At 38.8% G+C, this 20,577-nt stretch overlaps 1 protein-coding gene across 7 annotated transcripts in view; it reads right to left on the reverse strand.

The window, feature by feature from the left end:
- Positions 1-20,577, reverse strand: part of enox2 (ecto-NOX disulfide-thiol exchanger 2) — a 233,394-nt gene that overhangs the window by 118,214 nt on the left and 94,603 nt on the right. For all 7 annotated transcript variants that reach the window (XM_057348899.1, XM_057348903.1, XM_057348902.1 and 4 more), the window contains one exon: positions 3,177-3,320. In XM_057348899.1, the coding sequence (XP_057204882.1) occupies positions 3,177-3,320 (144 nt within the window). The remainder of the gene's footprint in view (positions 1-3,176; positions 3,321-20,577) is intronic.

Raw genomic sequence — 20,577 nt, forward strand, 5'->3', positions numbered from 1 at the left:
TTTTGACGCAGTCTCATTTGTAATGCAGGCACTGTATTGTTTTGTAATATAAGAGGAAAACTAGGCCTCAAGGCTGTTGAAGTCACCGTAATAACTCATCAATTATAATATTAAAGTGTATGCCGTTTATGAGGCAAAAAGCCTTAGGGCTTAAACAGACTGAGAACTAAAGCAAGAGTGAGCAAGACACGGATACAAATGAGGGTTTAAAAAAGCTTGTTGTGTTTTATACTGAAGAAAGAAGTTCTGAAATATTCAGAGCCCTTGTTTTCACAAGCGGCCATGTGATATTGAGTTCACACCGCCTGTGGTTCATTTGTTAATTTGTTTCTTTTTTGACTAAGTGCCATTGCATTGTGCTCGCAACTGTTGAGTGGGCAGAACAGTCAATGCACTTTGTTGCTTTGAAGCGGGAAATAAGACGGTGTATTAACAGTGTCAAAACAATTATTACTATTCAGATGATTAAACCAATCGGACACCAATTACAGAGTCGCCGGGTAGAGCGATGCCGAGTTTCGGCCGTGCTGTAAACAACCTGCCAACTGTCCTGCGTGAGCACGGAGATCCTCGGCCACTCGCATCCCTTATCCAAAAACATCAACACCGGGGGGAGGGGCTATGCTGTCAAACGGAGAGCGTGCACTAATGAGATGAATCTATCCATTATAATGCTTTAACCCGAATAAATCTGCATGCTGGTAATTAGTCCACGCCCCAGCATTAGCTCCACTCCTTGGAGGAGCAACTCCGTCTTGTGCTGCCAGAGGACATCAAAGTGCCTGAATGCATTATGCTCCAGATGCTGTGAGTTTTCATCATTTAGATGCGTTTCCATCGGGGAGCGGATTGATCAGGCACGGTCACGCCGGATAAGAGCGCGGCATAATGACGGGCCGGGAAGGAAAACTGCTGGCGTTGTTCAAAAAAGAAAAGCCCATTAAGTAGCTCCCGGTTGCTAAGCAGACACGTACGCTGCAACTATTTCCAGCCATGGAAGGTTTACAGGAGCCGAGGCATTTTATGGTTCACAAGAACATTCTCGTGACTCGGTATAATCGAGGGCTTAACAATTCAGACAGGTGCTAATTGCGCCGAGAGACCGTGAGGTTGTTTTGCGCTGAATCTGTAGCCGGTGATAAGCATAAAATGTCTTATTTTGGGGATTTTGCCACTTTTATTATCAGGACGGTATAGAGGGTATATACATTTTTATCCCTGGATTGATTCTGCCATTCCGACTGCAATGCGTAAATCATGGGGACCTACGTATGTCAATGCTTTCTTGACAAATAAAATGTCATAATACAAGCGTCAAAGTGACAAGTATTGGTGCCCTTTGTCTCTACAGTTATGCAATACAACTTTCTGCATGCTACTTATGTGTTTGACAAATATTCATTGACAAAGAAAGGATAAAACCATCATCTATTACCAAACTTTGTGTGCAGACCTGCAGGCACATCCATCTCACTACAACAAGGTTGGCAGCAACGATGGTTTTTATTCATAACTGAAACGTCTTTTGATGTTTTCTGATGCACAGCTCTGATACACAAACCACTGGCCCATGGCCACTAAATATTAAAATGTCTTAAAAAGCGCTATAATAACCTCAGCACACTTTCCCAAGACCTACTGTGAGGCTGAGTGCGATTTTAGCAGCCGGACTCCAAAGTGTCTAAAGATTCGGTGTACGGTGAATACAGCTCATCTCAGCCATTCTCCAATGACATCCTTGCGGTAAGGAAAAAGTGTTCTGAAATGGGCAGATTAGATTAGCGGCAGGAAGCTTTGATCTGAAACTCGCTGGCTAGCTTTGATCTGCACAAGCAGCGCTTCACCATGACCAGAACACAATATGAGCCCATTTCACTTCCATTTGTATCAATTCTAAGGGAGAATACAACAATGAGAAGCTCTGCTCACCATCACTTGCTGCCATTTATCCCTAATCAGACTCACTTCAAGCCCTGAATGTCGGCACTGTTCCGGAGGAGAGAGTGACCATCAAAGGTCTAGAACTCGCAGCGGCCGACTTCAAATGGAGACCACGTTTACGTGGGAATGCTTATAACGGGATGATGGCTTCATCTCAGGATTACAAAGTCATAGAACAGTACCAGCTTTGAGATGTGAGTGGTTTAAAGGTTAGTTAAGTCAAAATTTAAGTGATGAAATGTGATTATTGATTCGTCCTTGTATTGTTCACACCTCAATGGATTTCTTTGTTTTGGCACATTTTTGGCAAAACAGTTTAGTTTTTCTGATTACAACAGGAGTGGATTGTAACCGCATCTTCTCTAGTCATATTTCAAATGATCTGAAGGCATATGAACAGCCTAGGTTTTGTAAAAAACAACAGAAAATACAATCAATTATTTGATAGTGAGGTCCAAGGCTTTAATCGTATCCATCCACCCAATAAATTTTTGTGTTTACATAATAAATGTCTGTGCATATTAATTTTGTATTTATAAAGAACATACACATATTTAAGCATAGAAAAAATAAAACAAAAATTAATAAATGTTTATATACATATACTTATATTTCCATATAATATTTCCAAATAATTTTACACATTCAATTCGTTAATGCTAAGCACGAAAAACCACCTTATTAATATCAACAATTAATCTGATCCAATTAAGTCTCCTTGACAACCTGAAACATAAGGTAGCCTTCCCAAGATCCATTTCTTTCAGCTAATCATAATTCAGTTAATTAGTACAGAATTAACGTCGGCATGAATATGAATAGGCTTTCATTTGCTTATGCTAACCTGAGTTGAAAAGGTCTGTAAAATTCCCTCGACAATACTTATCTAGCCTGAGTTTGAAGGACGCCAGCGGCATGAAGACGCCTGTCTTTCTTTATGACTGACACATGGCCAGAAACTCAAGTATTTCATTTGCATCTCTTAATTGTCACATCATATTGTAGCTTCGAAGTTCCAACAAAAAAAAATATTAAAACATTTCTTGGGGTTTTCGTCCTTTTCTCCTAATGAAGGAGATAATTTGAAGTGAAAATCTCAGAGAGACCCCAGGCTTTGACCTCCCACATTTGAAGGTCATGAAAAGTGTAATGGCAAAAATGAACAATGCGAATGTAGTTAAGGACTGTACAATTTGAAGCGATTGAGCCATCTGAGAGAAAGTTAAGAAATCTACCAGGAGGAAGGTTGGGTCTCTTTCTCTTCTTGCTGTTTTCTGTTCCGTTCTCCAGAGGACAGTCAGGAACCAGTGCCCCATTGGAGCTGCTGAATTGAAGGGGTTCGTTGTTTGTGGCAGGGTCAAATGATAATGGATTCAGTCCTGTGGACACGAAGAAGAAATAAACTTAATTAATCAAATGCATTCAAACTAGACATAACTAAATATTAAGTAAGCACAATCTTACATAGTCAGACTAAATTAGGTGCCGTTGTCAAGTAACCCAGACTAAGACAAGAGGTGGCCACAACAAGTAGCGTGATGTTTGAAGTTGGATATAACAGGTGTGTTCATGTTTGTTTCTCAATAAATCTTAATGAAATCATAAATCAGCTTTTAAAGATTCAATGCCACACGTACACCCCTCAAATGTTGGTAAACCCAACAATTACTTTATTCTTGGAATAGCTCCCAGCAGAAACATGACTTTGTTTCCAGGGAAACTGATGAAACCTGTGCCGCCTGATTTTTTCAAGTCAGCGAATTATATTGCAGCTTGCCTTTTAGAAAAGGTTACAGCCATTTTTGTTTGCAATACACATCAGGAGATCAGTCAATGGTGTGCAAAGACAGTCAATGGTTGGGCTGAGACTAAACTAACCAAGACTCTGATTAAAAGCATCCATTTTCCCTTTTCAGCCTTGTCTGAAACTAGAAAACCATTCATCAAGCGAGAACAGAAAATGGCCCTTTAAGACTAATTTAACAGTGCAGCTTTATTTCAACGGCGGCATATTTCTAGTCCGAAAGCCACAAAGACAGGATTATCCACACACACACACACTTATTCTTTATTAACCCCTCTGTGAATTCCATTAGAGAAATTGACTGCAGGTTCAGATGCTAAATTAGAAAAAGGGTTTCAGACGACAATCGATACCCAGAAACATCCTCCATTTCCGCTGCACAGAACGGCATGCACAAAAGATGTGGTATTAAACAAAAACAGACAAACCCATCCAATGAATGATCAATTCAATAATAAACGCCACAACAACGCCCGACATCCAGGAAGCGAAAGATAAAGAATTTCAATGAATGTTAACACGAGTACATCAGTTATTTCCTGTCTCAATATACGCTGCATGTTATGTGCTGTTTGGGATGCGGAGCGGTGTCTGAGATACGTATGCCGGTCTGTTTTCATGAAATATTCATATCGTCTCTCGGTTTACATTGTTGTGCTTGGCATTACTTGCCTGAAGACATAAACCCGCATCCCAGTGGCCACACCCTAATGATGAGAGACAGAAAAAGAGAGCCAGAGATACCAACACATAGTTCAAAGAGCAAAACTCAAATCCCTCGATCATAATTTTTCACATCAGTCCTCCGCAGTAAGCATTGACAATGCTCAACGCACATCTCTTATGGATGCAGCTGTGTGTAAAAAGGCAGATATGTAAAGCAGGACAAAGAATTTGTGACAGAGCACTGAAAACAGAGCAGTTGAAGACTAAACTATGGTAAATGTTCTCTCTCTCTCTCTCTCTCTCTCTCTCGCTGGCTGATCACTGATGTGTCACTGCAGGAGTGAGAAGTCCTTGGCATGTAAAAGGTTGTTAATGAGATTAGAAGATGCTATTGTGCTATGATTCATTGAGTGGAGGCCAGATCAAGGTTGCGTTAGCATACCTTGCATGATAGCAAGTGCTAGGGCTCGCCGATAAACTCGACACTTCAGATACATTCTAATGATTTTGTTGACAACATCCAATTAAACATCATTGTGAATATGGCACTGATCTTATTGCACATTTATTTGGCTAGTTAGGTTCCATGAAGGCCGTGCCAGCGGGCCAGTTTCACATTTTTTCTCACCACTCGCAAGGACAAGAGTGTGACGATGTAAATCAGCTCTTTCGTGTTTTTCATTTTAATAAAATCATAGTTCAAAATACGAATGCAGCAATTTGTCTTACACGTGGTCACAAAAAAATATTTTGCCCAAAATTTTAAATCGCAATTAAAATATGACTAATTGTGCAGAATAAATGAATGAACGAACGAAGTAAATTATGTAATGAATAAATGAATGAATTTAGCCAATGGTCATTCTTTCATTATTTCACACAAAGCCATCACTTTCAATGACACTAGCCGGGTTTCCATCCAAACGTGATGCAAATCTTCTTTTTTTTTAAGTTCGCAATAACAGGAGGAAAAAAAACGTAATTAGTGCGTTTCCATCAAGTTCCTCGAGCGGATCACGGCGGTATTGGTAACCTAGTAACCAACAGTAAATAAAAAATCTGGAAACCAGAAAGACCCCATCAACGGTAATAGCCGCTTATTCTCGTGGGTTTAATGTTCGCTCCATCAGAATTTATTCGGCAAATGCGTTTCCATCTCCCATTATTCGCATTAACTGTTTTTCGCAAAAAAGAAAAACCACCTCAAGCGAGCGTAAAAACGTTTTTGCGAATTAATGTTTTTAACTTCGAAATTTTGCGTTTCCATTATTGGTTTCTGATGCGAAACTTCAAAATGTGCATAAAACCAGGGTGATGGAAGCCCGGCTACTGGCAATCTGTTTACATACTGTAAATACAGTAAGAGCTGAGAAACAAGTCCGCAGGCACAATCAAGAGAGACAGCTCTACACAGGGGGCTGTGACCCCCGCATGACCCCCAACAGCTCTCCAGATGCCGAGTGCTTACGGATCCCGGACAGACATTTCCATCGCACATCTTGGACAAACTACACGTATGCATGAAGAGAAACCCTCCATCCCTGATGGTGCAAAACACAAACACTGACAGTGTTATACGGGCTATAAATTAAACCAAAAAAGCATAAAAAGCCCACCAGGATGCTAAACAAAAGAACATCCGGTTCTGCTAGAAAATAATGAAAGGCCGAATCCCATCTGATAAGCTGAATAACTGATCACAAGTATCTTCCCCACATAAAAAGAAATAAAATAGTCAGATTAGAAGAGGCAGACAAAAAAAGGAATTAGGTTGCATTCTGGCTGTGACACCATTCTGTTGCTGCAGATGGAGATGCTTCAATAGAGCCGCTGATGAGATTTAAATGAGTATTACTGTTCATGTGCTTCACGGCCACAGAGGAGCATGACGGATGCAAATCACATACTCGCTCACTGCAGCGGCAGGGAAACTCGCACGGTACTCTCTTATCTTTGAGATGAAGTGGAAGACGCCGAGCGATAGATGTGACGGAGGGAGACTTTCCAGCGATTGGGCGTAGGGCACTCACAGGCAGCCAGAGGCCTAAGACACCAAATGACTCTCATGCATTAATGGATGTGCTGAAGGAGTGGTTTTGATAACCGCTTCTCTCTTTCTTACATAAGACAAGCTCTACCCTGTTTACAGGGAAATTGTAAACAGAATTCTGGTTTTACCAAAAGAACATTTCCATCACTATGTGCCACTGCATTTTAGAAGAATGATGTGTTCCTCATCATCGGCTTGATCTGGGAGAAGGCCGTTGTGTTCTCATAAACAAGACAAGACAAACTGTCAGAGGAGGAAAGAACAGAATCGCCTCTCTGCTCTTCTACCCACAATCCAACAGGGAAATGTCACTCTGTGAAGTGGGGAAAGTCTATTTCTTTGTTCTGCTTCCGCACCTTCTCTGATATTTCACACAAAGACTCAGAACACATCAACGACCAAAGCTACAGCCATGCGTACATATGTGAGATAAAAAATGATTCTTTGTGTTTTCTTTTTGGACGTGAAATAATTTGCTGTGAACTGGTGACGTTATTTTTTTATCTTACACAACTGGACACTGGACAACTCATGAACTATAGTCGATTAGTCCAAATATATCCAAATATATTTGAATAGTTAGTATATGTACACATGCACAAGGATTTTTTATAACTTTAACCTGTTAACCTATATGATTATCTGCTTACAGAGCAATTTTTAGGAAAATATGCACAATGCGATCAATGCAAAAAGTAAAATAAAATAAACAATCAAATAAAAATTCTTGCCTAATATTTTTTAGTATTGCCTTAGGCCCTGTTCACACGAACGCAGGTATTTTCAAAACCGCATTGTTTTCTATGCGGTTTGGCCGTTCGTCCACACGCAAACGCAGTATTCGGTCACTGAAACCGAACTTTTTTGAAAAGGGTGAAGATTTTTAGAAACTCCGGTTTCAGTGTTGTCGCGTAGACGCGTGCCGCTATCTCCTTTGTTTGACGTCAGATTCCAGGCATCTGATTGGCCAACATGGCTTTATGGTTAGGGTTATATCGCCACCTGTTGGTTTGGCATGCTTTTGACAGTGCTTTATAGTGTGTTTTTACGTTTTTGTGTGGACGCAAAAATTTTTTAGACGAAGAAGGAAAAACTCTGTTTATAAAATACCTGTGTACGTGTGGACTAGGCCTAAATTACTAAAATTAAAAAACTATACATCTTATGTAATTTTGCTTATCAAGTAAATGTATCTTGATTTAGTAATTTTCTGATATTTGCATTGGAAAACAATTTTTCAATTTTTTTGCAGTCATCCATTATGTGACAACGGCAAATAAAATAATACAGATAGAGGTCAGAAGTTTTAGTAAATGACCTTTAGTAAATACACACGCAGATGGTTTTGTCATTATTACTATTAGCCATTCATATTGATTCCAGCTGTGAATATTGTAGTGTTTCCCATTAGCTGCCATTAAAGCAGTGGTCACCAACCCTGCTCCTGAAGATCGACCTTCCTGAATATTTCAGCTCTAACCCCAATCAAACACACTTGAAGTATCTAATCAAGGTGTTCAGGTTTGCTTGATAATTACAGACAGGTGTGCTGAAGCAGGGTTGGAGCTGCAGTCTGCAGGACAGTCGATCTCCAGGAACAGGGTTGGTGACCACTGCATTAAAGGGATAGTTCACCCAAAAAAATCTGTCATCATTTACTCACCCTTTTGAGATTTCAAACCTGTATGACTTTCTTTCTTCTGCAGAGCACAAAACAAGATATTTTGAAGAATGTTGTGAACTGGACCCCATTGACTTGCATTGGTTTTCTGTCCATACAATAGAAGTGAATGGGGTCAGTGATGTTCGGTTATCAACTTTCTTCAAAATATTTTCTTTTGTGTTCTTCAGAAGAAAGAAAGTCATACAGGTTTGAAATGACAAGAGGGTGAGTAAATGAAGACAGAATTTTCATTTTTGGGTGAACAATCCTTTCAGGGGTCTCTTACGGTCCACAGCTGTTTCTGTCACTTGCTGCCCAGCATGCATGAGATCATCCAGGTCAAGAGCTTTAGTCAACTTCTCAGGGTGAATGAGTGGTCCTCAAACGCTGTCCTCAACAACTAGAAGAGAATCACTGAGCAAATGTCAAAGCCCACATCTCCTCTTATGAGAACGAGATTGAAGAGAAAATATCGCCCCCGCGACATCTAGGGAAAATAAATAAGAGCAGAAGGCTGATGACAGAAGGGGATTTGGAGGTTAAAGTCATAAGGCTTGGCGGCGGGAGACTGTGAGCAAAGACGAGATGCAGATAAATCTGTTGATTTCAGAGGAAATGACACATTAAGCTTAAAGCGAAAATAAAGCGTAAGCGACGACAAACAAAGTGTCAAACAGCCAAACACAAGCAAGACTGAAAACTATTTCGTTCCCTAAAAGGAATGCATGTAAACTACTAATTGAACACATAAAAGAGGTTTCTATCCCGTGCAGATGCTGGAGGCAGAAAAAACTGCAACGAGAAAATAACAAACAACAACACGGAGTGAAAGTCATTTCTTCTGCCGTGTCACATCTCGAAACTGTGCTCACCTGCCTCCCTCTCTTTCTCTCACCGGTTCATTGATCCCATCCATGCTGAGCTGCAAGTGACAGTCACAGCAACAGCTGTGAACCGTCAGATACCCTTAACATCAGCCAATGGGAATCGCTGCAATATTCACAGCTGGAATAAATGAGAATCGATAATAATAATGACAAAACCAGCAGGGCCGACTGGGGTCTCATCCCTCCTGCTAAAGACTGTATTAGTAAAGCAGCAGAACACGTCTGGTGCGTTACAGACAATCCAAGGCCAGAACTTCTGTTGTTTCGCATGAATATGCACGAAACACACTGACAGAGCTGTGGATTTAGCACCTCCTGGTGTGGCGAGCTGTGTTTTGTGCTGAACACATGCCACAGGCGCTGCCAAATTACTTGGATCAATGGAGTAGTGAAGATAATAAGAGCTCCGGCGATCCGAGATAAAGCCGATTCTCTGTGATAGACGGTGAAGTCTGTGTACGCTGTGGTGTATAGATCAGCAGCCAGAGAGGAGCTGGAGGTTTCTACGCGTACAAGAACCAGAACCAATGGACATGTGCTAAGAAAATCAGATCCACAAATTATGTTTACATGACAGTAGCCGGGATTCCATCCAAAGTTGCAAATTTAGCTTATGCGCAAAATTGGAATTTCGCATAAAACATTCGAGAATAAGCACTGTTTCCATCCATCTAGTAAACCGTCACTTCCTAATAAACTGGCACTAAATATCAGTAAGATAATAGTTTTCATTTATAATAATTGCTTTTGTTGATGCCTGCTGTTTGGGAAACGCAGTGGTAACAGTTTTTGGGAGGCAATTATAGAAATACTTTGACGGCTTTGCTCAAGCATTTAAGAATGACCATAACAACATTTCTGATGCTGTGTAACAAGATCAGTACTCTGGTTAGTCAGGTTACGCCGTCTCATAGTGCCGTTACACAACTTTTTAGAGGAATTTATTCAGCAAATGCGTTTCCATCTCCTATTATTCGCATAAACCCTTATTTTTGCAAAAAAAGAAAAAAAGCGACTGTAAAAATGATTTTTTTGTTGGGAGGTGTTTTTCATCACTCGTTTCTGATGTGAAACTTCAAAATGCGCATAAAACCAGCGTGATGGAAACTAAAAATGGAAAACTGGACTAAAAATCCTGTTTTATGCATGCTAGGCTAGTAGTTGGCGATGTGAGATCGTAAACAAACATGTAAAACAGATGCACATTCACATTTACACAAATGAGCATTTTTGTGGTTTACACTAAGATGATGGTAACCTTTTGAAAATGTATAACTTGCAATTCGTTTTTTAAAACTTTGTTTTTTCAGGACCCCAATAAACAGTTGTCGTGCAAATAAACAGTTAAAACACAAAAAAACACAGTTTTTGTCTGAAATGGTGACATGAAAATGGCTGACATGTAGAGTGAGGCCTTGTGTCACCCTTTAATAAAGACCAGAGTCTGTTCATGTTCAATGATAACACTTTTTTAGTCTGGACAGCTTTAATCTGATTGGTTGGTTTTGTGCAACTTCAGCATAAATTAGTTTTTTTTAGTTTTTTTGCAGAATTGGTCCAAAATATGCAACCATAGTCACCTTTAGGGATGGGCGATATGGCCCCAAAACTCTATCACAATATTTTCTGGTATTTCTTGCGATAACGATACAAACGACGATATAACTATAACACCATCCACCTCTGTCATCAGCCTTCTGCTCTTATTTATTTTCCCTAGATGTCGCGGGGGCGATATTTTCTCTTCAATCTCTTTCTCATAAGAGGAGATGTGGGCTTTGACATTTGCTCAGTGATTCTCTTCTAGTTGTTGAGGACAGCATTTGAGGACCACTCATTCACCTTGAGAAGTTGACTAAAGCTCTTGACCTGGATGATCTCATGCATGCTGGGCAGCAAGTGACAGAAACAGCTGTGGACCGTAAGAGACCCCTGAATGGATTGTTCACCCAAAAATGAAAATTCTGTCATAATTTACTCACCCTCTTGTCATTTCAAACCTGTATGACTTTCTTTCTTCTGAAGAACACAAAAGAAAATATTTTGAAGAAAGATGGTAACCGAACATCACTGACCCCATTCACTTCTATTGTATATCTGTCTATGACTCGCGCTACAGAAAGAGAACAGAAAAATGTGGATGAAAGAAATCTAATTAAATAATCTACGCTGTCATATGCTCATAAACATATTTTAAATAATGTAATACAAACTTGCATTGTGTACTGGATGTAAACAGGCAGCAGTGCGGTGCGTGCTGTGTCGCTATGAAAGCATGTGTAGGCGCGAGCTACGCACGGGATGCTCCGTTCATGCATCTTGTATATAACAGGCAAGAAATCATATTAAATCATTTGTGCAATGCGCATGCGCTCAAAACATCTAACGAATGTTTAAATAAAGACTTTTAGCCAAACTAAATGTTGTGGTGTTTTAATGTATTATGACTATCAACAAATACAACGAAAGTGAAACTAAACATTAACTCTGATGCATGTACAGTGCCATCCTTGATCCTTCACAAGAGTTAGAGCTCCTCTTTTAGTGCCATCTCTTTCTCAGCTTCACATCCGCCCTCCGCTATGCCCGTTTTCGCTATGAACTGTGAATAGGCCATCAACAAGAATTTATATCGCGGAAACACTAATTCCTATAGTGGGGAGCAACGGTATATCGCAAATGATATAATATTGCCCATACCTACCTTACATGTTAAACAATTTACATTTTTAAACAATGTCCAAGTGGGAGATTTTTGGATTAGAATATGCAACATAGTAAACAAATATTTATGCAACTAGACAAAAGTTTGGCTTTATGAGACTACACTCTAAACAATGCTGGGTTATTTTTTTTGACACAGTGTTGAGTCAAAAAGTGACAAAGTCAGCTATTGGTTTAAATTAACCCAGAAAATAGTTTATATTTGACCCAAAAATTGGATTAAACAACCAAGCATTTTGGGTTGAAATAACACATCATAGGTTAATATACAACCCAATTGTTGGGCCGGTCCATCTTTTTGAAAATAACCCAGCATTTATTAGAATGTTGGTGAAGGGAAAAATTGTAAGTTAGGGGTGTAATAATACACTTAGATCACAATAAACTATCGATATATGACAGTGGATTAATAATAAAATAATCTTGCTATTTTTAACAAATACAAAAATTACAAAACGTTTCCATAACAATTTTATATAACCAAGGTTTAATTAAACCTTCTGTTTGTTAATTAGAACGAATTAAAATGTCTTCTACTAAAAAAAATTGAATTTTAACATAAAATGAAAATTAAGAAATAAAGAAAGAAAGCTGAACCTTAATAGAGACCTTCTTTAACCCCCAAGTGCTGTTAATTACAACTGCACCAATTTGCTGTTAGTGGACAAATTTGGGCACTTTGTGATTCCATTGATATTTAACATAAATGTCATAACACTATCACTACATTATGCGTTTATTTTGGTATTTGTTTTGCCTTATTTACCTAATTTACTCCATTCATTTAAATGTAAAATAAAAAAAAATGTTTTTTGTATTTTTGTTTTCACATAAAAACATGATTTTCATAAAATAAACGTAATTCCTCTTATTAAAACACAGTGAAACCCCTCAAAATTCCCCTCACTTTTGCTTTTTAGTGACCTGATGGAATCAAAATAGATGTACATGTAATTTCAATGGCTGAACTGGTTGCATAGGTTGAAACTATAAACTAATGTTGTAACAAACTTAACATATTAGGTTCTAGATTTTACATGCTTCGAGAAGAATTTAACGGATTTAGTTTGTAATTTGTAATTAAGAAACACATTCATGTGTTTGGAGGAGACGTGGCTTTGGACGGCGAATCGCATAGAGGGTGGGATTATAATTTCAGTGCTAGCAGGCTAAAGTTAGCACCTTGTCAAATCAACCACCCCACCTTTAACAGGTCATTAAGGAGTTTTTTATTTTCACCAACTTAACATTGTCGAACAAAGTCCACCTTTTTCGGTTGTGTTTAGGTGGAAAACCTATGAAAAGTAGCCGAGTTTAGTACCGATCAGATCAAGAGAAAAAAAGCAATTAGAAAAAACTAAATAATTTTGCCCAACATTTGTCCCCAACATCACTTTAGGGTTAAGCAATAAAAATGAACATTTTATATGTTGAAACAGGTCACATGTTGGAGGCAACACATTGTAAACATTAAAGCACTACAATACATACGATTTTTTTTGTTTACGCCACGAAAAATTGTTACACCCCTATTTTAATTCCAAATCCACAAGGTGCTAATTCACGTATTAATGAAAATGATCATTATTTAATCACTGAGCCAAGCACTTCATGTCTGGTTACATCAGGGGCTGTCTTTAATAAATGTACTCCACACTGCTTTAGCAATAAATGAGTAAATTAGTGGGTTTTGCTTATGATTAACTCTCTGTAATTACCCTGAATAAAGGGTGCTGACGTTCTCTCAGCCTCTCGTATGCAAAACATCCCAAAACCTGCTGTGAATGTATTAAATTGAGCTGAACAACCACCTCCTCCCACGTAGCACCTCCTGTATGTGAACAGATTAATCCCAGCACAACCAAATTCTACGAGCGCTTCAACACACAAGTCCACACCGCTCCACACCCAGAAGAGAAACACATGTAGCTCCCAACCGGAGATAAAGCTGTTATGATCTTAAAAGTTACCTTATGACTTCGGCTGCACCTGCATTCAATGTGTTTCTTTACAGCCATCTTCCTCTTTACAATACAGATGTTATTAATATCAGCTGCAGCGAAGTCTCATGAATGATTTATTCAAGAGCAGAAACGCTTCCATCAGATCCATTCAAAAGCCAAGGGCCAGGGATGGAAGAGCCTCTCCATACTGGTTTGCGGGGCACTGGGTGAACCATTAATCTTTCGAGAGCCCATAAAAACAACTTAAGCGAGAGATTATGGCCTGTCTATCAGTCTGAGAGAGAGAGAGGGGGTAAATGTATGTCACAGTGCATTAACGTCACTGACCTGATGAATTTATCCAGGCTTTTCCTGCCGTTTTTTCTCTCTGGCAAACGGCAAAAACAGCCCACCGAGGGACGCGAGTACCGCACTGATGGGATTCAAAGTAATAAATTGAATGAAAATGCTTTGACAACAGGTCTTCATATTTTTTAGATAACTTTGTTTTCCTGAACGTCAGCTGTAGACAAACTTCATAAGCTCTCCAAAAATGTATGTAAGCTTTGGGAGGGCTTGAGTAGCGGCTCTGGGGATTGGCCACTTAGTCGTACTCACTCAACGCAGAGGTCACATTGTGCAGCTTAGCCAACAATGCACTAATGTAATTGTACAAGGGTTACATTCTCGAAGCAGTCAAGCGGTCAGAGGCACACCGGGCAGCATGGTGCAGGCCAACAGATGTTTCCAAATACATAATGGAGGGTGGGAAGGGCTGTAATTTCTCAAGGTCGACTGACAGGCCATCCTTGCCTCTCTCTACTGGTGCGCTGACTGTGGGCAACGCAGACGATGAGATCCAAAATTAGCTAAAAGCAGGCGCTATTTTACTTATGCCCGGGAGGGTGGTGATGAGAACTTGTCACAAGGTCTACAAGCAGTGCTCAGAAAGGTGAGGCATTGGAATCTAGATCAGGGGTGGACGGTGGAGTGAACCGCCTGGCTATTCTGAGCCGAACCGCTAACACATTAGCGAATAAACACGTCAAATGTGTGAAATGACTGCAGTTCGGGCCGGATGAATAAATACGGTGCCTGAGTGATCAAACTTTGAGTAATTATTTCTCTTTCTACACATCATCGGACATATTTCAGTATTCGGTCATTTTTGCATTGTTATATTTGCATGCAATTTTTTGACAAATTCTCAATATCATCACATTTTTGTAATTTCCTTTATTCTTCATTTTACAAAGATTTACAAAAAAATCCAGTTAATAGTCCTTAAGTAGCTGATCTCAACCTTATTAACTTATTAACACCCCGTTCATCCTCAGCAATATTTAAAGGCCTCACACTCACAATTGATCTCGCATAAAAAATATTCTAGAACTTGGCATAAGCACAAATGGGTAGTTAAAATAAATCGTACTTGTGCACTATGGTGTGACAGCAATAATTTAGAAAACAAACATTTAATAATACATTATTTTATATAATTAATATTTATATTTATAATATAACATAGCATAAGAGAGATTTCTCTTCATCGTTAGTTTTTATTTCAATTTTTTTGCACATGTACGCAGTGTTGTATAGTACTTAAGTATGATTTCATTTACTCAAGTACATTTTTCAAGTATCTGTACTTTATAAGACAATGTATAAAATGTATGGATGTAGTACTTTCCCATTTTTTAATGTGCAAAACTCTAGAAAAAAAACTAACAATCAAGGTAAATCACTCTTATCCTATTTTATATCATAAATATTAATATCAACTTATATAAAATATCATTAACAGTTTGATTTCTAAATTTTGCTGTGACACCATAGGACACATGTCCAGTTTATTTATCAACATATACATATATTTAAAAAGTATACTTAAAAAAAAAAAAACTTAAATAATTCACAACACATGTACGGTTTATTTGTCAACTACCTACATAAAAACAATCAAACAGAAATATACTGATTTTTTTCACTTATTTTAATACTTGTTATGTATTTTTTAAATCATTTTAAATCATCATGAGGCTCCATGGAAGTTTGTTGAGCTCTGCTCAATTTAATAATTTAATATTTTATCATTGCTGCATCAGCAGCATAAAGACTGTGCATTCGATTCCCGGGGAACACACAACAAATTGAAACTTTGACCACATTGTAAGTCGCTTAAGATAAAAGTATCGCCAAATGCATTGATGTAATATAAAAATGAGGCGATTTGTAGCGATTCTGGAAGTTCTTGTCCTTGCCACTGACCTCTCCGGGAGAAAACGGTTCCCTTATAGAAGTGTGAAACGTGCCTGGCTTGATGTGAAAGAATCAATTAAAGGTGGTGGCGTTGGCCGCAGCATGTAAACATCAATGTAAGCTTCCATTTAGTGGAGCGTGTCCAGCACAGCAGTCCCATTATTGGCTGCTTGCTGTACGCTGAAGCTCAAAGGCACATCTCATCAATGGTGTGCAGTGTGGCTTTCCTACACCTGCCCCTGGTGCACACATGAAAGACTGCTCCGGCGGTGGAGGGAGAACTTACATGTACGCACAAATAAACACAAATGCAAACACGGGTTTGTAACACAGAGGGATCTCTATGTGTGGGTTTACAGAGGGGCCTATAGAAGCTGGAAATACTGACGCTGGACTGCTGATCTGCACGACTTCAACAGTTTTGTCACTCATTACAGGTCGGGAGCAATTTCTGTAGTCTGCTGACTACAGCCAAGCGCACCGTAGCACTTTGTTTGCTTGACTAACAGAAATTAGAGAAATTATAACACTGTCCTCTTAGACAGCAAAATGTTCCAAGATAAGATAAGTCACAGAATATTTATTTTAAAATGCATACCCATACAAAAAAGGATAGGAGGAGTTTTACATTTTGATGTTGTAATCAATTTTACAGTGTGCTGAACCTGAAAGTGTAACTACACTAAAGCAGTTGTTTGGCTGTTTCCCTGTTGTTTTTCTCAATGGCAGTATAATAGCTGTGGTCGAGTGTCTCAGCAGGAGGACTTGTCATCTTTGGATTTCAAAACCCAGCAGGAGTCTCCAGGGAGCCCAGAGCGACACCATCAACCAGAAGACTCAAAACACACAGACTGGACCGCCATATACTACACCACACTCACCAAAAATAATTATACGCATACATCAGTATTCATATACAAAGAAGGTACTTGCTTCTTAATGACTACAATCAAATCCATGATCAGAAATAACGGATAGCTAACTTGCTATATTCTGTGTGGTGTCTATGTTAAATTCTGCTTGTGTGAATATAGACAGATAAAGCTTGTCTTATCCCTGAGGCTGTGCCCATAGCTTACAGCCTGTACCTGACTATAGCGCCTGGCTTCGGCCCGAGGCTTACAGCACGACCACAAACACAATGCCGAATCACAATTCAATTAAGCGTCTCTATTTAAAACTGCAGACAATTCACTTTCCTAAATAAGCCCTTAATGAAGGTCAATGTTATGCGGCTCTGCAAAAGACAACTGCACTAGTGGGCTCAAGAAAAAGTTAATGTATTCCCAGCAGAAAATGTGACATTTCCTTATTAAAAACATTTTGTCCACCTCTCTCTGGCCCTTTCCAGCTAGTTAATGCGCACACCGTACGTCAATACTAATTCTTTGGTTATTCGAGAGAAGTTACTGTGATTCACAGTGTTCATTTTGTTAACCAAAAAATGTGTAATAGTTGTCGTCAAAGACATGTTTTCACAGACGGAAATGACACGACAATTAAATAAAAAACTAATTTATGATGACGAAAACTAGCACAGCGCTAAACGTTATGTCCGCAGGTGCAGCTCTTTTCTTCAAAGAGGCACGAGCCAATAGCGTTTGAGGGGTGAGGGAGCATTTCATTTGTTGAAAGTACTAAACGAATATGCCCTGAACGAGTCAAATGAGTTGAAATGAGAGTGAATAAACCTGCAAATTTCATTCATGATCCAATATCATCTGTGTTAATTAAAGTTCAAAAAACGACTTGGTTTAATTAGATTTTAAGGTAAATAAAGGTATCGGTAACACTTTAGTATAGGGACCAATTCTCACTATTAACTAGTTGCTTATTAGATGGCTATTTTTAGCATATTGGCTGTTTATTAGTACTTATAAAGAACATATTTTACATGACCACATTCTACTTTCCTAATCCTACCTAATACCTAAACCTAACAACTACCTTGCTAACTATTAATAAGCAACAAATTAGTAGTTTACTGAGGCAAAAGTCATAGTTAATGGTTTATTAATACCGAGAATTGGACCTTAAAATAAAGTGTGACCAAAGTATCTTGTCTATTGACAGAAATGCAATATAATATGCATAACTATGTGTTTCAGAGGTGTATAAAGACCTTACATAATGAAGCGTTATGTTTTTATTACCTTACAATGAGCTATTTCTATCTACATACACCACGGGTCCCCTTGCATAGAATTTGCCATGTTGTTTCTACAGTAGCCCTAAAGGGACAAACTGCTCTACAGAGCGCATTTCGTAAATATGTTATATCCTTCGGCAAAGAAGCAAAAACATCTCGTGACGACATCTTACTTCTGTATCAGCTATCGTAGTGCTACGAAAGGGTGGGGTGGAGTGAGCCATTGGTTGCAATTTGCAACCTCACCACTAGACGCCACTAAATATCATACACTGGACCTTTAATATTTAGTTCACTTAAACTAGACTTAACCTAAATCAGTGCAGATGACTAAAATATGACAAATAATAAATGGCATTTTTGTCAAATCCTATGACTGAAACTAAACCAAAATTTGCTGTCAAAAATACATACCAACCTGAACCAAAAAAAACAAAAAAAAACAAAAGCTGAATAGCTACTTGTGAAGCATTTTATACACATACCACGCAGGTGTGTTTTTATCATTTAAATGGACAGTCAAACAAGACACTTGTCGCCATATTTAGCAAAACTTCCTCAGCGGAGTCTAAGAACGGGTATCTGAATCTTTTTTATGTCCTCTACATCAGCTCCTGATGATCCACAGGGTGTCAAGGTGAGCCGAACGCAGCATGATGAGTAGCTGGGGAGCGCCAGGATCACGAAGAATGTGAACGTCAGGCTTCCGGGCAATATGAAACAGCCAGACTCCCTGAGCAGTCAGACAAGGATCCGTTCTGGTTCAGGTAATATGAAAAATCTTAACAGCGCTATTCCCTCCTCCCCACCCCGCTCAACACTTTCTCAACTTCCTGTACTGAATACGATACAGAGACAAAGAGCCGGCAAGATTTCACCGTGCCTGACCCGCATACTGATGAACGCTGAGCCAGCGGAAAGCACGGCAACATAATCACACTTGAAAGTAAGTAAAAAGCTCTTTGCAATTTGTTTCTAAGAGCTAAAAGGACGGTTAAAAGCAATAACTCACAAAGCTCTTGCGCATGTTATGAAAACTGACTTCATTTGCACACCTCATGCTGGGCAGCCAGCTGTTTTCACTTGAGCTGGGGGTAAATGACAACATACCACATGCAACAATAATGCAATCAAGTTATTATATCTGTGAAGAGGGAAAAATCCCTCCCGCCTGCCTCTGGGGAAGCGGTGAAGGTTAATTTATTCAAATATCCCCACTACTCATTTCTATTTCATTAAATACAACTAATGAATCTTTGGTTTGAGCCTAATCTGCTTTCTGCTGTCACAGCTCCACAGATCTTTCTAGGAACGGCACGGCCAGTCCCAGTGAAAGCACAACTGTCCGCGATCACTTCCAGCTGCTACTGGTGCGATAAGATAAAATGAGTTTGAGTAATGAAGAAAAGAACATGATGAAGCGAGATAGACATTAGAAAAGATGAAGACTTGGTGGTAGCATTACACCCCTGACTCGTCTGGCAAATTATTTATGCAACACACAGAAGAGATTGTGCTTTCCAACAGCATATTCACACCTAGGAAGAGAACTATTACTGAAACCCACCATACATACTGCAGATACTCGTTCAGATTAAATGCTCTGGGGGAAAATATTCTACATAGCTTCCAAACAAAAAACTGACTAATTAGAAGAGTAATTAAAATAAAATCAAAAAGATTCACAGATGATGTTTCGATTAAATGTACATTTTAAAGTCTAAAACTAAATGGTACACACAGAACTGAAATGACCAAAAAAGCATGTCAATAAGATCAAGCTAAATCTATTACATTTAGGGATGTGTATATTTCAGGAATCGATTTAAAAAAAATGATTGATCAATTAATTGATAATCATTAAACATATTTTGAACTACAAAATGTCAAATCCATATAACAGCAACTATACATCATGTCCGCTACAGTTAAAAAGTCCAGGGTCACCTGACTGAATGTTTTTCATGATGTTACAAACCATCTGATGGCTGCTTTGAAGCAATACAAATAGTAAAACTGCTTTATAAATCAATTTGACTTGATCAAACTTTAATCATTTTACTTCTGTAATTTGACGCATTTCCGTGTGAAATGCATTTCCTTGGTCATGGCTTGTTTTGATTGGTTGTAAAAAACAGCCGTTGCGTTTTGAAATGGAACTGGCAGCAGACTGACAGTTGAAGGGGAGGAGTTAACAGATGCTCTGCCCAAGCCGTCTAATTGACGTCATTTGAGATGAGGGCGGAAGTGCATTTTCAAATTTGAATTTAAGATTATGAGGGCACATGAATTTTTAAAAGGGAATGAACCACACTGATAAGCTATTTACAATAAACACGGCAATATTTCGTGACAAAATGGGAATTGTCATTTTCAATTTCACTGGGATTTAATTTGGGATTAATTGATCATGGATTAATTGGGAACATTTCAAATAACAATGCAAACGTTACATATCACTGCTGTTCTTCTGAATCCTTGTATCTCCATA

This window comes from Triplophysa rosa, linkage group LG13 (assembly GCF_024868665.1).
Source record: "Triplophysa rosa linkage group LG13, Trosa_1v2, whole genome shotgun sequence".
Taxonomy (NCBI): Eukaryota; Metazoa; Chordata; class Actinopteri; order Cypriniformes; family Nemacheilidae; genus Triplophysa; species Triplophysa rosa.